The sequence below is a fragment of the Mobula hypostoma genome, chromosome 8 (genome assembly GCF_963921235.1).
Source record: "Mobula hypostoma chromosome 8, sMobHyp1.1, whole genome shotgun sequence".
In the NCBI taxonomy this organism is placed as follows: domain Eukaryota; kingdom Metazoa; phylum Chordata; class Chondrichthyes; order Myliobatiformes; family Myliobatidae; genus Mobula; species Mobula hypostoma.
Window position 1 is genome coordinate 47,615,801 of NC_086104.1, and position 14,219 is coordinate 47,630,019.

Below are 14,219 nucleotides of genomic sequence, written 5' to 3' on the forward strand. Positions count from 1 at the left end.
CTCCTCAGCTCTTTACTTCACCCCTCCCTCCCCCTCCTGGTTTTACCTATCACCACGTGGTTCTTCCCCTCCTCTCCTTCCACCCACTTTCTTACTCTGGCTCCTCATCTTTTTTCCCCCCAGTCCTGATGAAATCCCAGCTCGAATTGTTGATTATACTCTTTTCCATAGATGCTGCCTGGCCCGTTGAATTCCTCCAGCGTTTTGTGTGTGTGTTTCCACAACTCTACATTTTGCAGATTTGGGTTTCCTTTGTGTTTTTAGTCCCCCTCTTCATAACTTTTATGCTCCTTTGTTTATTCTTTCACTGCTCTCTCCGGCTTACCAAGTATCCCCACAGCAACACTAGCCTCACCGTATCAGTGTCCCCATTCTGAAGATGGGTTTTTCACCTAGTCCCTGTTTCTTTTCCCACAATTGGACATATTGGGGTTCGTCAACATTTTCTATTCTATCCCATTTTTGTCAATGATCAGTTAAGCTTCTACAATGTAGACATGTCTCCATATTGATATCATAATTGTCAACAAAAAGTGCAACAACTTACATAGAGTATCATTGGTAGACCCTGTCAATTATAACATATTATACCAAAGTGCCATAACATGATGTATGCAGAGCCATTTGCAGCTTGCCTCCTCTACAGTCAAGCAGAAGCTAGATACAGATTAGAGAAACAGCACCTCATATCTCACCATGGTAGTCTCCAACTTGATGGCCTTCCACTATCCATTCCCCTCTGTCTCCTTTTTCCATGATTTCACCAGCCCTATGACCCCATCTATTTTCCTCCCCTGCCCTCTCAATCAACCTATCACTTGCACATCCTCCTTCCAGTTCCCTTTGCACCACCCTGCCTTTATTCCATGGTCCACTGCCCTCTCTTAACAGGTTCTGTCTTCAGCCCTTTGTCACCTCTTAGCTTCTTGTGTCATTCCCATACCCCCTCCCACATACCCATCAACCCCCTATCACATGGAACCACCTATCAAGTGCCAGCTCTTGCTCCCCCGCCCAATTATTACTGGAATCTCCTGTTTTTCTTTCCAGTCCCGATGAAGGATCTTGACCTGAAATGTTGACTACCCATTTCCCTCCACAGATGCTGCTGGAAGTGCCTTTGTTCTGCTGTTTTCCTATCATGTCAACTGCAGCAGAAATGATCATCTCTTCTCTTTGAAGTTATGAGTGTACAATTGCTATTTTGTTCTGAGATACTGGGGGAAGCTTGACTTATTTCTCTCTCCCTTTCTGGAAATGCAGTGTAAGATGCTTGAAAGAAAGCTGGAGGAAGATATGGTGTTTACAGAGTATGAGCAAATCCCAAAGAAAATGGTAGATGGTGTTTTCACCACAGCAACTCTTCCAGAAAACATAGAACGGAATCGTTTCAGGGATGTTGTTCCATATGAGGAGAACAGGGTGGAACTTGTGCCAACCAAAGAAAACAACACTGGCTATGTAAATGCCTCTCATATAAAGGTGAGTGTAACCATCTGATACATAATCATGGATATTCTAGCTGCTCCATGCATTGTTATAAATTTTATTATGCAAAACATACTGAATATTTGTGAAAGTTTAACTCCATTTCTTAATGCAATTGTTTAAATATTAGTAACGAATGTTTCGGATGTAATTTGATAATTAAAAAGACGGGAGATGCAATGTGTCTACAGAATTTTTGCCTTCCTTCCAATATAAGTGTTTAAAAGAAACAGTACAGCACAGGAATAAGCCCTTCAACCCACAATGTCTCCACTGAACACGATCGCCAACTAAAACTAATTCTCTTCTGCCTATTCCTCTGTTCCCTGTGTATTCATGTACTTAACAGCCTCTTAAACACTGCTCTTCCATCTGCTTCCACCACTCCCACCAACAGCCCATTCCAGGAATTACCACTCTGTCTAAACAAAAAAATTGCTTTACATTCTTCATTTAATCATTCCCTCTCACCTAAGTGCACGTCTTCCAGCATTTGACATTTCTACCCTGGCGAGAAGGATTCTAACTGTCTATCCTTTCTCTATCTTTTCTATCAGGTCTCCCTTTAGCCTCCAGTGCTCCAGAGAAAACATCCTAAGTTTGTCCAACCTCTACTCATAACTCATGCCCTCTACTCTAAGCAGAATGTGGGTAACACACATCAAAGTTGCTGGTAAATGCAGCAGGCCAGGCAGCATATCTAGGAAGAGGTACAGTCGACGTTTCGGGCCGAGACCCTTCGTCAGGACTAACTGAAGAGCTAGTAGGAGATTTGAAAGTGGGAGGGGGAGGGGGAGATCCAAAATGATAGGAGAAGACAGGAGGGGGAGGGATGGAGCCAAGAGCTGGACAGGTGATTGGCAAAAGGGATATGAGAGGATCATGGGACAGAAGGCCTGGGGAGAAAGAAAAGGTGGAGGGGGGAAAACCCAGAGGATGGGCAAGGGGTATAGTGAGAGGGACAGAGGGAGAAAAAGGAGAGAGAGAAAAAGAAAAAGAATGTGTGTATATAAATAAATAACAGATGGGGTACGAGGGGGAGGTGGGGCATTAGAGGAAGTTTGAGAAGTCAATGTTCATGCCATCAGGTTGGAGGCTATCCAGACGGAATGTAAGGTGTTGTTCCTCCAACCTGAGTGTGGCTTCATCTTTACAGTAGAGGAGGCCGTGGATAGACATGTTAGAATGGGAATGGGACGTGGAATTAAAATGTGTGGCCACTGGGAGATCCTGCTTTCTCTGGCGTAGGTGTTCAGCGAAATGATCTCCCACACACATCACATGCCCTTACACTTCCTCCCTTATCACCATTCAGGGCCCCAGACAGTCCTTCCAGGTGAGGCAATACTTCACCTGTGAGTCGGCTGGGGTGATGTACTGCGTCCGGTGGCCTTCTATATGTTGGCGAGACCCGACGCAGACTGGGAGCATCTCTCTCAGTGACAAACTTGATCCTTCCCTGCATGTGAAGTGGCCTGTGATCAGAGGCGGCAGCAGCACCACCTTAGGCCCACAGAAGACGGCAATACCGGACGTCATTATATCCTCTCAGAGTTGCGAATTCTAAGCCAAACTCCAAACCCTGAAGTAACCATTGCACCCCAATGCCCACCTTTCATTGATATGCAGACCTGACACTACAAACCACAATATTTCACTCTCTGTACCATCATGATCTGTTGCCCCTGCCAGGCTTTCTAGGCAGACTTCTAAGAAAGATCCTGTGCTTTTTCTACACATGTAAGGGAGAGCAGTTTAGTAAATGCTAGACGGAGCTAGTGCTACCTAATCCAGTTCAACGGATTCAATGGAGAGGAATAAACAGTCAACGTTTCGGGCAAGGACCCTTGCCTCGTCTCGAAATGTCAACATTTATTCCCCTCCATAGATGCTGCCAAACTTGCTGAGTACCTCTAGCATTTTGTGTGTGTTGCTCAAGATTTCTAGCATCTGCAGAATCTCATGTCAACGTATTCAATTATATTAACATTTTAGAGGATGTGACAATATTTCATACTGCTTCTAATTAACAGGTTACTGTGGCTGGAGAAGACTGGCATTACATTGCTACACAGGGACCCCTGCCTCATACATGCCATGACTTCTGGCAAATGGTGTGGGAGCAAGGAGTGAATGTTATTGTCATGGTTACAGCAGAAGAGGTGAGTTGTATGTTTTTACAGTTACTTACACTTAAGGATGTTCCGTAGATGGGGGGAGTAGTGAGAGCGAGATTACTGAATCAAATGTTTATTATGCTCTTAAAATCAGTACACTTCCTGTTGTTTTGCAAGGTTAATTAGTAACAAAAGCCTCTGGTTACATATCACAGTCTTTCCGTAGCTAATTTGGTTAAAGTGGTGTCACCTTACAGTAAAAATGCGGTATTGCATTTCTCTGTTTAAAGCCTTAAGTATACTAGCTTTGTTAAACATTAAGTTCTATTTATAGCAGATACTTAACACAATCTCTGATTTCAAAGCACACAGTAGATTAAACTTTTTCACCTTTTGATGCTTCACAAGAAAGTATTTCTGCTCTCAAGAACAGGAAATAAATTTATAATCCAACAATCACCATTACTAATGGATTTCCTATGCTCACATTAACACAGTTAAGTGGGACCATATTGTCACAAAATGATTTCCTTTAAGGGAGAAAAATAGAACCAAACGAAGCTACTATTGGCCTTGAATTGTCTTTTATTTGTTTAGTTTAATGGTTAATACGATAATTTGTGTTTATGGACTGTAAATAAATGATAATTTCTCACAGTTTCCTATCATAGACCCGAGAGTGTCACATGAACAAAAATACCAGGTTGGGGAATATAATCTGAGCAGAGAGAGCAAGGGCCTGACTGCTAGCAGTTATGTCATTGGATGCGGTCCTTGGGTCAGTAAGTTGCTGTTGCCTAGAGTGAGGATAGTGGTCAGTATCTTGGGATCAACAAGGGTGATTGGATTGATCTCTGGGTGGACAGTGGTCATCTAATTCGGGTCTGATGATAGCGAGCTAATTGGTCTGGAGATTGTGAGTCACAGCTAGTGGTGAGCGGTGGAAAGATTGGTTGAAGGCCATGAGCTTGGAGTGTTAAGCGTAAGGAAAGCGAGGATCTTCCAAACCTGGACCTTATCAGGGAGGTCATTTTTAAAGTGCACTGTCACAGAGCAATCGTGCTAGATCTGTGTGATGACATGGACATGGAGTCATATAACATAGAAATAGGCTCTTCAGGCCATTATGTCCACACTGGTAGTTTGCCTCAGAACCACCCTGCAAGCTTGACTTAGAACCACGTAAGCAATTACCAAGAAGTGGATAGGATGAGCAATTTCAAGTTCCTGGTGTCAACATCTCTGCATATCTATCCTGGGTCCAACATCGATGCAGTTACACAAAAAGGCATGGCAGTAGCTATATTTCATTAGGAGTTTGAGGAGATTTGGTATGTCACCAAAGACGCTCTCAAATTTCTAAAGATGTACTGTGGGGAGGGTTCTAACTGGCTGCATCACATCTAGGTTGGGGGATGGGGTGTCCACTGCACAGAATCAAAATAGCTGCAGAAAGATGTTAACTCAGGCAGCTCCATCATTGGCACAAGCCATCCAGGACATCTTTGGAGGAATGAAGATAATGCTTCAAAAGGATGGCATCCATCATTAAGGACCCCCATCACCCAGGACATGCCCTCTTCTCATTGCTTCCATCAGGGAGGAGGTACAGAAGCCTGAATACCCACACTCAGTGATTTACGAGCAGCTTCTTCCCCTCTGCCATCATATTTCTGAACGGCCCATCAACCCATGAACACTATCTCATTATTCCTTTTTCTCATTCTTTTTGTCATTTATAGATTTTCTCTCTGTCTTTGCACTGTACTGCTGCTGCTGCAAAATAACAAATTACACATCGTATATTCAGTGCTAATAAATCTGATTCTGAAACTGGTCCAAAAAGTGTAGAACCCATGGGATCCAAAGAAAATTGGCTTGGTTATAGGAAACAGACGGTGACGGTCGAATATTAATTTTGTGCTTGGAACTCTACAGACAGAATGTATCCCAGGGATTAGTGTTGTGACTCACTCTGTTTGCTACATAAAATAACCGTTTGGATATGAATTTAGGAAGCTTACTGGAGATCCCAGGAAGAATATTTGCAGCCAGAAGGTAGTTAGAATATGCAGTACTCTGTGTTCGGGGGGGGGGGGGGGGGCGGTGGTTTAGACTCTCATAATATTATTCAGACAAGCACTTGAATCACCAAGGTATAGACAGCTACAAGCCAGTGACAATTAATGGAATTTGTGTTGATATTTAATGGCCAGCATGGACATGCTGGGCAGAAAGGCCTTTTCTGTGCTGTATCACTCTAAAGCTTTCAACGTTGCATGGAGAATAATGTTACTAGTAGATCAGTGCACACTTGTCAATCATAAGTGTCCAGAGATCATCATTGCCACGTTCTGTTGTGAAAAGTGGTTTCATATCACGTGATGAAAATATATTATGTCACTGAATTTCTAGCCATGTGATTATGAAGGATAGGGTACAGGACCTGGGTGTAGAAGATGTAGATAAATACTCCCTTTAAATGTTGATAATGTTTCTTAGTTCCTTATCCTTTGATTGGAATAATCATTAAGCCACTGCCGCTTCTGTTTTCTTACTTATCACCAGGCCTGAACAGGCCTTTGTAATATAATCATGTTGTCATTTAATGTGTTAAGTTGTCATAACAAATGGTGCTTTTGAGTTGTAATCCGTTTCCTTTCATCATTTAGTAACTTAAGTGTCATGTAGTCCCTATAGTTTAAGTCAAACGTATAGGACTGTGATTAAAGAAATAAAAAATGTGGCTGAACATGTAGTGGTTGTTTGTGGTGCTGTGGTGAATATGCAGTGGAATTGGGAAATACCTATTATTATTTCGATTCACCTATTCTTGCTATGTAGTGCATAATTTATGACCAAGGAACTGAAGAAGCATCTTTTTAATTTCTTAAACCAAAGAGACTTTATTATTTATTGTGCAGGAGGGAGGAAAACCAAAGACCCATCGATACTGGCCCAAACTGGGCTCAAAACACAGCTCAGCAACTTATGGAAAATTTAAGGTGACAACAAAATTCCGCACAGATTCTGGTTGCTATGCAACTACGGGTTTAAAAGTCAAGCACCTGTTGTCTGGGCAGGAGAGGACCGTGTGGCATTTGCAGTACACAGACTGGCCAGATCATGGCTGTCCAGAAGATGTTCAGGGTTTCTTGTGTAAGTACTAAGATACCTATTGTAGTATTTTATACATGCAGACCAATAGAATGAAATGTTCACTTTATCATTTACTATTGATTGATAATTCAGTATGAAGAAACACACCATTAAGCAAACATAGCGTTTGCCTGAGAGCAATGGAATCCAGAAAAAAGAATTTTCACAAATGTTTTTTTCCCTCCAAAATTTCTTATGGGCTGAATTAATCTATATTAATTGTGTGAATGAATCTGAAATCACTGTACCAATTATCATACAGTTGAAGTAACTCATGCATGTAAATGAAAAGGAACACGTGTAAGTTTGGTACGTGACACTCAAGACTCCAGGGTAAATATGCACCTGACTTAAAAAAACAATTTAAGGTCAAGCTCAGCAAAGTCACACTGGATTGTAACTGTACTGCATGTTCTCCACCATTTTTCAGGTGGGGACCTATATTATCATTTGTCCATGTATATCCAGAGATGCCAGCAATGGCTTCCCTTGTTCTTGTACCATTACTTACGTTATTCTTTTGGCATTCCTGTGCTAGTTCTCATCCATGTGCTGCTTTCAGAAATTTTATCCAAAAACGTATCCAGTTTATCCATGTTTACTTTAAAATACTTGGCAATGTCTCAACACTTCACCCCCAAACATCTTGAGTCTGCCACCTGAACAGAAAGTTCTTCCACATAGGTAATAGTTTATAATGGAAACTGGCAATTCACATCCTCTGTGACGTCTGAAGCTCAGATATCTCTGCCACCATTTACATCTCCTCCTCTGTACTGTTGCCTGACTCTGATCTGCAGCCAACACCTTCACCCATGTCCATTTTACCCCTGATGTAAACTGTTCCAGCAGATACCTGATCACCCTTTGCAAATATAAGATTATTCAAAACCATCCTACACAGAACTTGCACTTCTGCCTTTGCATTTCTTGAAATTTACACTTAATCATTGGTGTTTATGATGTTCTGCAAGACCTCTCTAAAACCCTCTGCTTCTCCATTTCCCCTGAGATGCTCTTTCATTCACTGCTTTCCCCATCGGGTTCAACATCAATTATTATTTGATAGCAAACCCTGTTAAGCATCTTGAGGAATTTTGAATAATTTTCAGTTCTTTACAGATAGAAGTCTTGGTGCCTGTATCAGGTGATAATGCTTCTTGGACTTTTAATCACATGCACTGCTTTTATCTTACTAGCCGATTTGCGTCTTTCTAGGCTTCGGATCTGATGAAGCTGGAAGGCAAATATTTTCATAATTTGATGTCTGGACTTATCACTGCTGAGTGTAATATACACTCAGTAGCCACTTTATTAGGTATCTCTTAACCTAATAAAGTGACCATTGAGAGTATGTTCATGGTCTTCTGCTGCTGCAGCCCTTCTACTTCAAAGTTTGATGTGTCGTGCACCTAGAGATGCTGTTCTAAACACCACTATTGTATCACGTGGTCGTCTGAGTAACTATCACCTTCCTGTCAGCTTGAACCAGTCTGGCCATTCTCTCTGCCCTCTCGCATTAACAAGGCGTTTTTGCCCATAGAACTGCTGCTCACTGGCTGGTTTTGTTTCTCACACATTCTCTAAACTCCAAGAGCCTGTTGTGTATGAAAATCCCAAGAGATCAGCAGTTTCTGAAATACCCTAACCACCCTGTCTGGCACTAACAATCTTTCCACCATCAACATCACTTAAATCACATTTCTTACCCATTCTGTTGTCTGGTTTTAACAGTGTCAAACCTGTTGACCATATCTGCAGGCTTTTATGCATTGTGTTGCTGTCACATGATGGGCTGATTAGATATTTGCATTAACAAGTAGGTGTACAGGTGTATCTAATAAAGTGGCCATTGAGTGAATATGTAGCCACAATGACTCTTCACTGAAAAAATAAAAATGCCATTATCACCTTTTCTTAAAAATAGCAATTCCTTACATAAAGGAATTATGTTATGGAACTACACAAACAGTGGCTACAAGTTATGTTCTAGCACATATTTTATAGTAAAACTGCAAAGCAGTTATTGTAGATCAATACTATTGCTTGGGCATTTGTGTAGTTTATTTAGACCACATGGAAATACAAACAGTAATAAAGTACACTTATTGTTTTAATTATGGTTAGCAAAATTTATTTTCTGAACATAGTACAAATAATTTTTTAATATACTTATGCCAAATAGAGACTGGCAGAATAATTTTTTCTCAGTACCTTTATCCCAAGAACAAACAATCAGTAAGTGTTTTCTCCAATATATTTGCTTTGCTAATACATGAAATGTCTTCATTCATTCAGACATTCTAGTATATTGTTCCACATGCCTTGTTATATTAACATCAGTGAAATCAAGTGTCATTGAGCTGTTATTTATTCTATTTTATTCTTTCTTAGCATCTCCAAATTGTCAAACCTCCTGTCCTCAATTTTTTTCATCTTTGAAACCAACTTCAGTGTTAACAGGCTTTTCAGTATGCAAACAACTGTTTCCTCAGAGTTGAATTTATATTTGCTACAAACAGTGGAACAGATAGCAATGATAAAACATGCTAGAATATTTTTTTTTAAACAAACTCAGCTTTATAGTGAGATTATGTTTGCCAACATTGAAAGCATCCTTTGGGACACGTCTTCTCTATTGCTATGGTTGCCAAGTGTAGGCAATTGAGTTAATAATAAAGATAGATTGTAGAACTAAACATTTGCATTTATAAGGGTAATACTTAATCCTTTCCTTCAGGTTTACTCCTAAATCTAAAAGCTGAGCTAAAATGCAAGTTTGTGATCTGAGGTCAAGTTAGTTATGTTGGACATAAATGTAACTGGCTGCAGACACTATTTGTGAAAAAATTAAAACCCAACTTCAGTTCAAAGATCAGTCATCTTTTAGGGCAATTCAGAATAATTTTATGATATAAACATGGCTTTGACTGAGACTGGATATACAACAAGGCTCGTTTCTAGAATTGCCTTGTGCACCATTTAAGTGGCTTCTTTTATATGACTATAGATCAGAATACTATAGTGAAAAGTAGTGTTGGATTACAATCATCTGAACTCAAATTGTTTTTACTTGCTGGTAATTGACATTAATCTTACTTTTCATTTGCCAAAACAATATGGAACTCTTGGTGATGGCCGGGGGGGGGGGCGCGGGGGAGCAAAAAGGAAAGAGAAGGATGTGGATGAAAGCAAAGAAAAAATAATCAGGTTTGAATTTTTCAGCACTGTTGAGTTTTATAACTAGTCATAAAATATATCCAAGTGAATTTGTTCATCATGCAAGGCATGATGTGTTATTTGGTGGAAAGCACTAAGAAAATTATTAACACAAACAACAAGAATTATGCAGTTGCTGGAAATTCAAGCAACACACATAAAACGCTAGTCCTGATGAAGGGTCTCGGCCTGAAACGTCGACTGTACCTCTTCCTAGTGATGCTGCCTGGCCTGCTGCGTTCACCAGCAACTTTGATGTGTGTTGCAAGAAAATTATTAAAATATACTTGGTGTGAAAAGGCTTTGTAGTTAGCAATAAAAAACTTTTTCCTTTTATCTTTCAGCTTACCTGGAAGAAATTCAGTCAGTTCGGCGACACACCAACAGCATGTTGGACTCAAACAGGAGCTGTAATCCACCAATAGTTGTGCACTGCAGTGCAGGAGCTGGAAGAACAGGGGTGGTGATTCTAACAGAAATTATGGTTGGTTGCTTGGAGCATAATGAGGTGAGTTGTTATTTTATGATCCATTTATAAGTAATGAGAACATGAAAGTATGAAAGATAAATCCAAAATGGTCTATCGCAAGGCAATTTAATAGTTATTTATTCATAGGATGTGGAAATTGCTGGCACTTTTTAGCCATCCTTTATTGCAGAAATTATAGGAAAGATCTGGAGGCGTTGGAGAGAGCTCAGAGAAGATTCATCAACATTGCCTGGATTAAAGGCCATAAGCCATCAGAAGAGTTCAGACAAGCATGGATTTTTTTTTTAATTCTGAAGCAGTAGAAGCTGAAGGGTGCCCTAATAGTACTATAATTGAATAATGTGAGCTATAGACAGGCTAGGCAGTCTTTTGCTTGGGCGGAAATGTTAAGTACTAGAAGACAGTTTTAAGGTAAGAGGGGGGAAAGTTTAAAGGAGATCTATGTGGCATGCTTTTTTCCCACCTGAAATACTGACAGCAAGTAGATGCCTGGCATGTACTGCCAGGGGAGTGGTGGAGGCAGATAAAAAAAATGTTAGACATTCATATGAACAAGCAAAGATTTAAGGGATTTAGACCACGCACAGCCCAACGTGCAATTTAAACTAGCATCATGGCAGACACAGATACTGTAGTCCCATGTTGTTGTCATGTTCTATGCATTTGTGTTTCTGGAGTCACAGGTGCCAGGTAGCAGACTGTTACACAAAGATCAATATTTTTTTTCACTTAAAACACAAAGTAAATGAATTTCTACCGTTCCAGTTTACCATTAACAAAGTGGTATTCTGAGGGTAATTTGTAAATTGATTTATTATGGCCAAAGGTACCAAGATACAGTCATAAAGTTTTGTGTGAAATCCATGCATAGCTGCATTGAATAGGATAAAAGGGAAAAAATGCGGAGCATGGTGTTACAGTAACAAAGTGCAATACAGGTACAGTGTGATATTAAAATCATCACTTTTATATTCCTTCAACACAATTTGTTAGGTCTTCCTTTTGAATTATTGTGTGCTCCAGGATTAGAAACTTGCAAAGATCTTTTAGGCAAAAAGGATACTTGACAAATTTAGCAAAGGCTAGTCTGCTTAGTTAGTAAGCAAATAATTGGTGTGGCAGACTGTAGTAACATTACATATTTTACTGATATCTGGAGTAACATTCAGTACATGTAGCACTAACTTGTCATAGCCTATATATTCGATTGGATTATCACATTACAGTTATTATTCAGTCTGCAGAATGTCATTTCACTCAAACCTCATGAGTGCTGAAAGATCTAAAGGGAAAACACAGAATAGAATGAAAATATAGATTTGGGCAAAGCAAATGGAGATGGTTATTGTAATCAATTACTAGACAGAAGCAAGTGCTAGGACTTCATCAAAACAAGAAAAAACCTTTCAAGTGCTAGAGGAATCACAGTGCATGAATGGGGACAAACTTCTGCTTTCTATACAGTTGGCCCTCCTTATCCGCGAGGGATTGGTTCCAGATCCCAGCGGAACCCCGGACCTTATTTAACCTGTCTCAGTGCGGTGGACATTAGGACCTGGCGGCGGAGCTCTGGATCCACAGTGTTTCTGTTCACGAAAATAATCATGATCGCGATTTAAAATAAAGTGAAAATAATAAAGCGAGCAGAAAGAGGTGAAATGCCATTGGTCATCGGAAAAGCGTTAGGCTACAGTCGGTCAACGATGGGAACCATTTTAAAGGATAAAGTGAGAAAATCCCTGCCCCGATGCAAGCTACAATTATTACTAAGCAAGGCAGTGGTTTAATTATTGGGTTTTGGGGTTTCGATCCTCTACATCAACCCGGCAGGGATGAACAGCGCACTCGGGAGCACTCTGTCACTGGATCGAACTCGAGAATTTTCGTTCCCGATCCCGGCGCTGAAACATACGTTTCTTAAGTGTTTTATATGCATAGAAAGGTAAAATATATACTGTATACTAAGACAAACGTTTGACTAACTGACGCTAAATAATACCGGATGTACCTGTTCTGACTTACTTAGTAAGAGAACTTCCGGTTCTTTTCGATCCCGATCCACAATAACCTACGCACATCCTCCCGTATACTTTAAATCATCTCTAGATTACTTATAATATCTAATACAATGTAAATAGTTGTTATACTGCATTGCTTAGGGAATAATGACAAGAAAAAAACATCTGTACATGTTCGAACAACAAGTGCTGGAAGAGCACTTCCGGGTTTTCTCGATCGCAGTTTGGATGAATTCGCGCATGTGGAACTCGCGGATTAGGAGGGCCAACTGTAATCCACAGTGCAATTGTCAGTGTTGTATCTGGCATTCCATCCAAACACCTCAGAACAATTCCCACAATCCTTGCAAGAGGGAAAAAAAAGGCAACTGCTAATTGTCAGGATTCAGGATTAGAAGCTGATTAACATCACACCATCTAGTCCAGCCTCCTGGAGGGATAATGTTTCCAATACTTAGTGCTATTGCTTGGGCTAACCTTTTTACTCCTGCACATGAAGATTGATTATTGACTGGTGGAATAACAAGCTGGACTGCTTGTGTAAATTTGTCTGCATACTGCTCAGAACTGCTTGTTCTTATCGATAACGCACAAGCACCATCAGTTTACAAGATATGTTACTCAGGGACTTCAGCGAAATATAAATTTATTTATTTAGTGCGACTGTATGTTTACTTGCTATGTTATGTGACTGTTGGTACTGTGTTTTGCACCTTGCACTAGAGCAATGCTGTTTCATTTAGCTGTATTTGTGGGTATTCATGTATGGTTGAATTATAATTAAACTTGAGCTTGAGGTAGTTAATGCCTCTTTGCATTCTCTTCACTCAGGTTACATAATCATCTTAAGCTAGATGAACATGGTAGTAAATATGGCCAATTTCAAATATTTGGTCTGTTAGAAGCCATTATCTATAATAAAAGATGATAATCATCTAATGTCAATGCTTTGCTAAAAATACTGTGAACAAAGTTTCCGTCAAGAGACCATATACTCTGAAAAAGCTGAATTGCTTTTGTTTACTCTAACAAAATGCTATGTGTCAGTAGTTTAGCCCAATTTTTCACTAGTGCAGTGCTTAAACCCAGTTCTGTATTAGTCTATTGGCTACAGTTATCTGGATCTTTTCAGTTTGTGCAACAAAACATTTTCTCTGCATTTCCATTTCAGAAGCTGGAAGTGCCAGTTATGCTGGGATTTCTCCGTCAACAGCGGATGTTAATGGTACAGACTATAGCCCAATACAGGTTTGTCTACCAGGTCCTCATACAGTTCCTGAAGAACTCTCGACTGATTTAGCTACAAATTTATATTTTGTATTTGAACCATCTTACCATTTAGCAGTGGAAATGGAGCTAGCTCTTTTAAAAAAAAATCAGGTCATTATGGCAAGTACTGTGTCTTTTGGTACTTTGACTTCCAGAAGTCATCCCTTGATTCTGTAGCAAATCTTGCTAGTTTCAAATAGGACTCAGTTGGAGCTTGCCATGAATTCTGAATTACTGAAGTAGCAAGAAAGAACATTCAATATACAGACTTACCAGGGGAAGATGGTGGAATTTCTTTATCACAAAGATAATTTCCAACCAAAAGAAATGGAACACTGTCCTGAGTGAATGTTGGAAATGCTGCACTCTTAATCATTTAATATTTTAATTATCTATTAATTTTATGACAATTCAATCTTTTACATTTTGAATTCCATTTCTCTCAAGGCTTTCAAACTT

The 14,219-nt window shown here is 39.9% G+C and overlaps 1 protein-coding gene across 4 annotated transcripts in view; it reads left to right on the forward strand.

Annotated features, from left to right (window-relative positions):
* LOC134350514 (tyrosine-protein phosphatase non-receptor type 14-like) overlaps positions 1–13,812 on the forward strand; it is a 263,210-nt gene extending 249,398 nt beyond the window's left edge. For all 4 annotated transcript variants that reach the window (XM_063055788.1, XM_063055789.1, XM_063055787.1 and 1 more), the window contains 5 exons: positions 1,264–1,482; positions 3,522–3,650; positions 6,530–6,764; positions 10,328–10,491; positions 13,663–13,812. In XM_063055788.1, coding sequence (XP_062911858.1) covers positions 1,264–1,482; positions 3,522–3,650; positions 6,530–6,764; positions 10,328–10,491; positions 13,663–13,791 — 876 coding nt within the window. In that variant the 3' untranslated portion in view covers positions 13,792–13,812. The remainder of the gene's footprint in view (positions 1–1,263; positions 1,483–3,521; positions 3,651–6,529; positions 6,765–10,327; positions 10,492–13,662) is intronic.
* Positions 13,813–14,219: the final 407 nt, after the last annotated feature.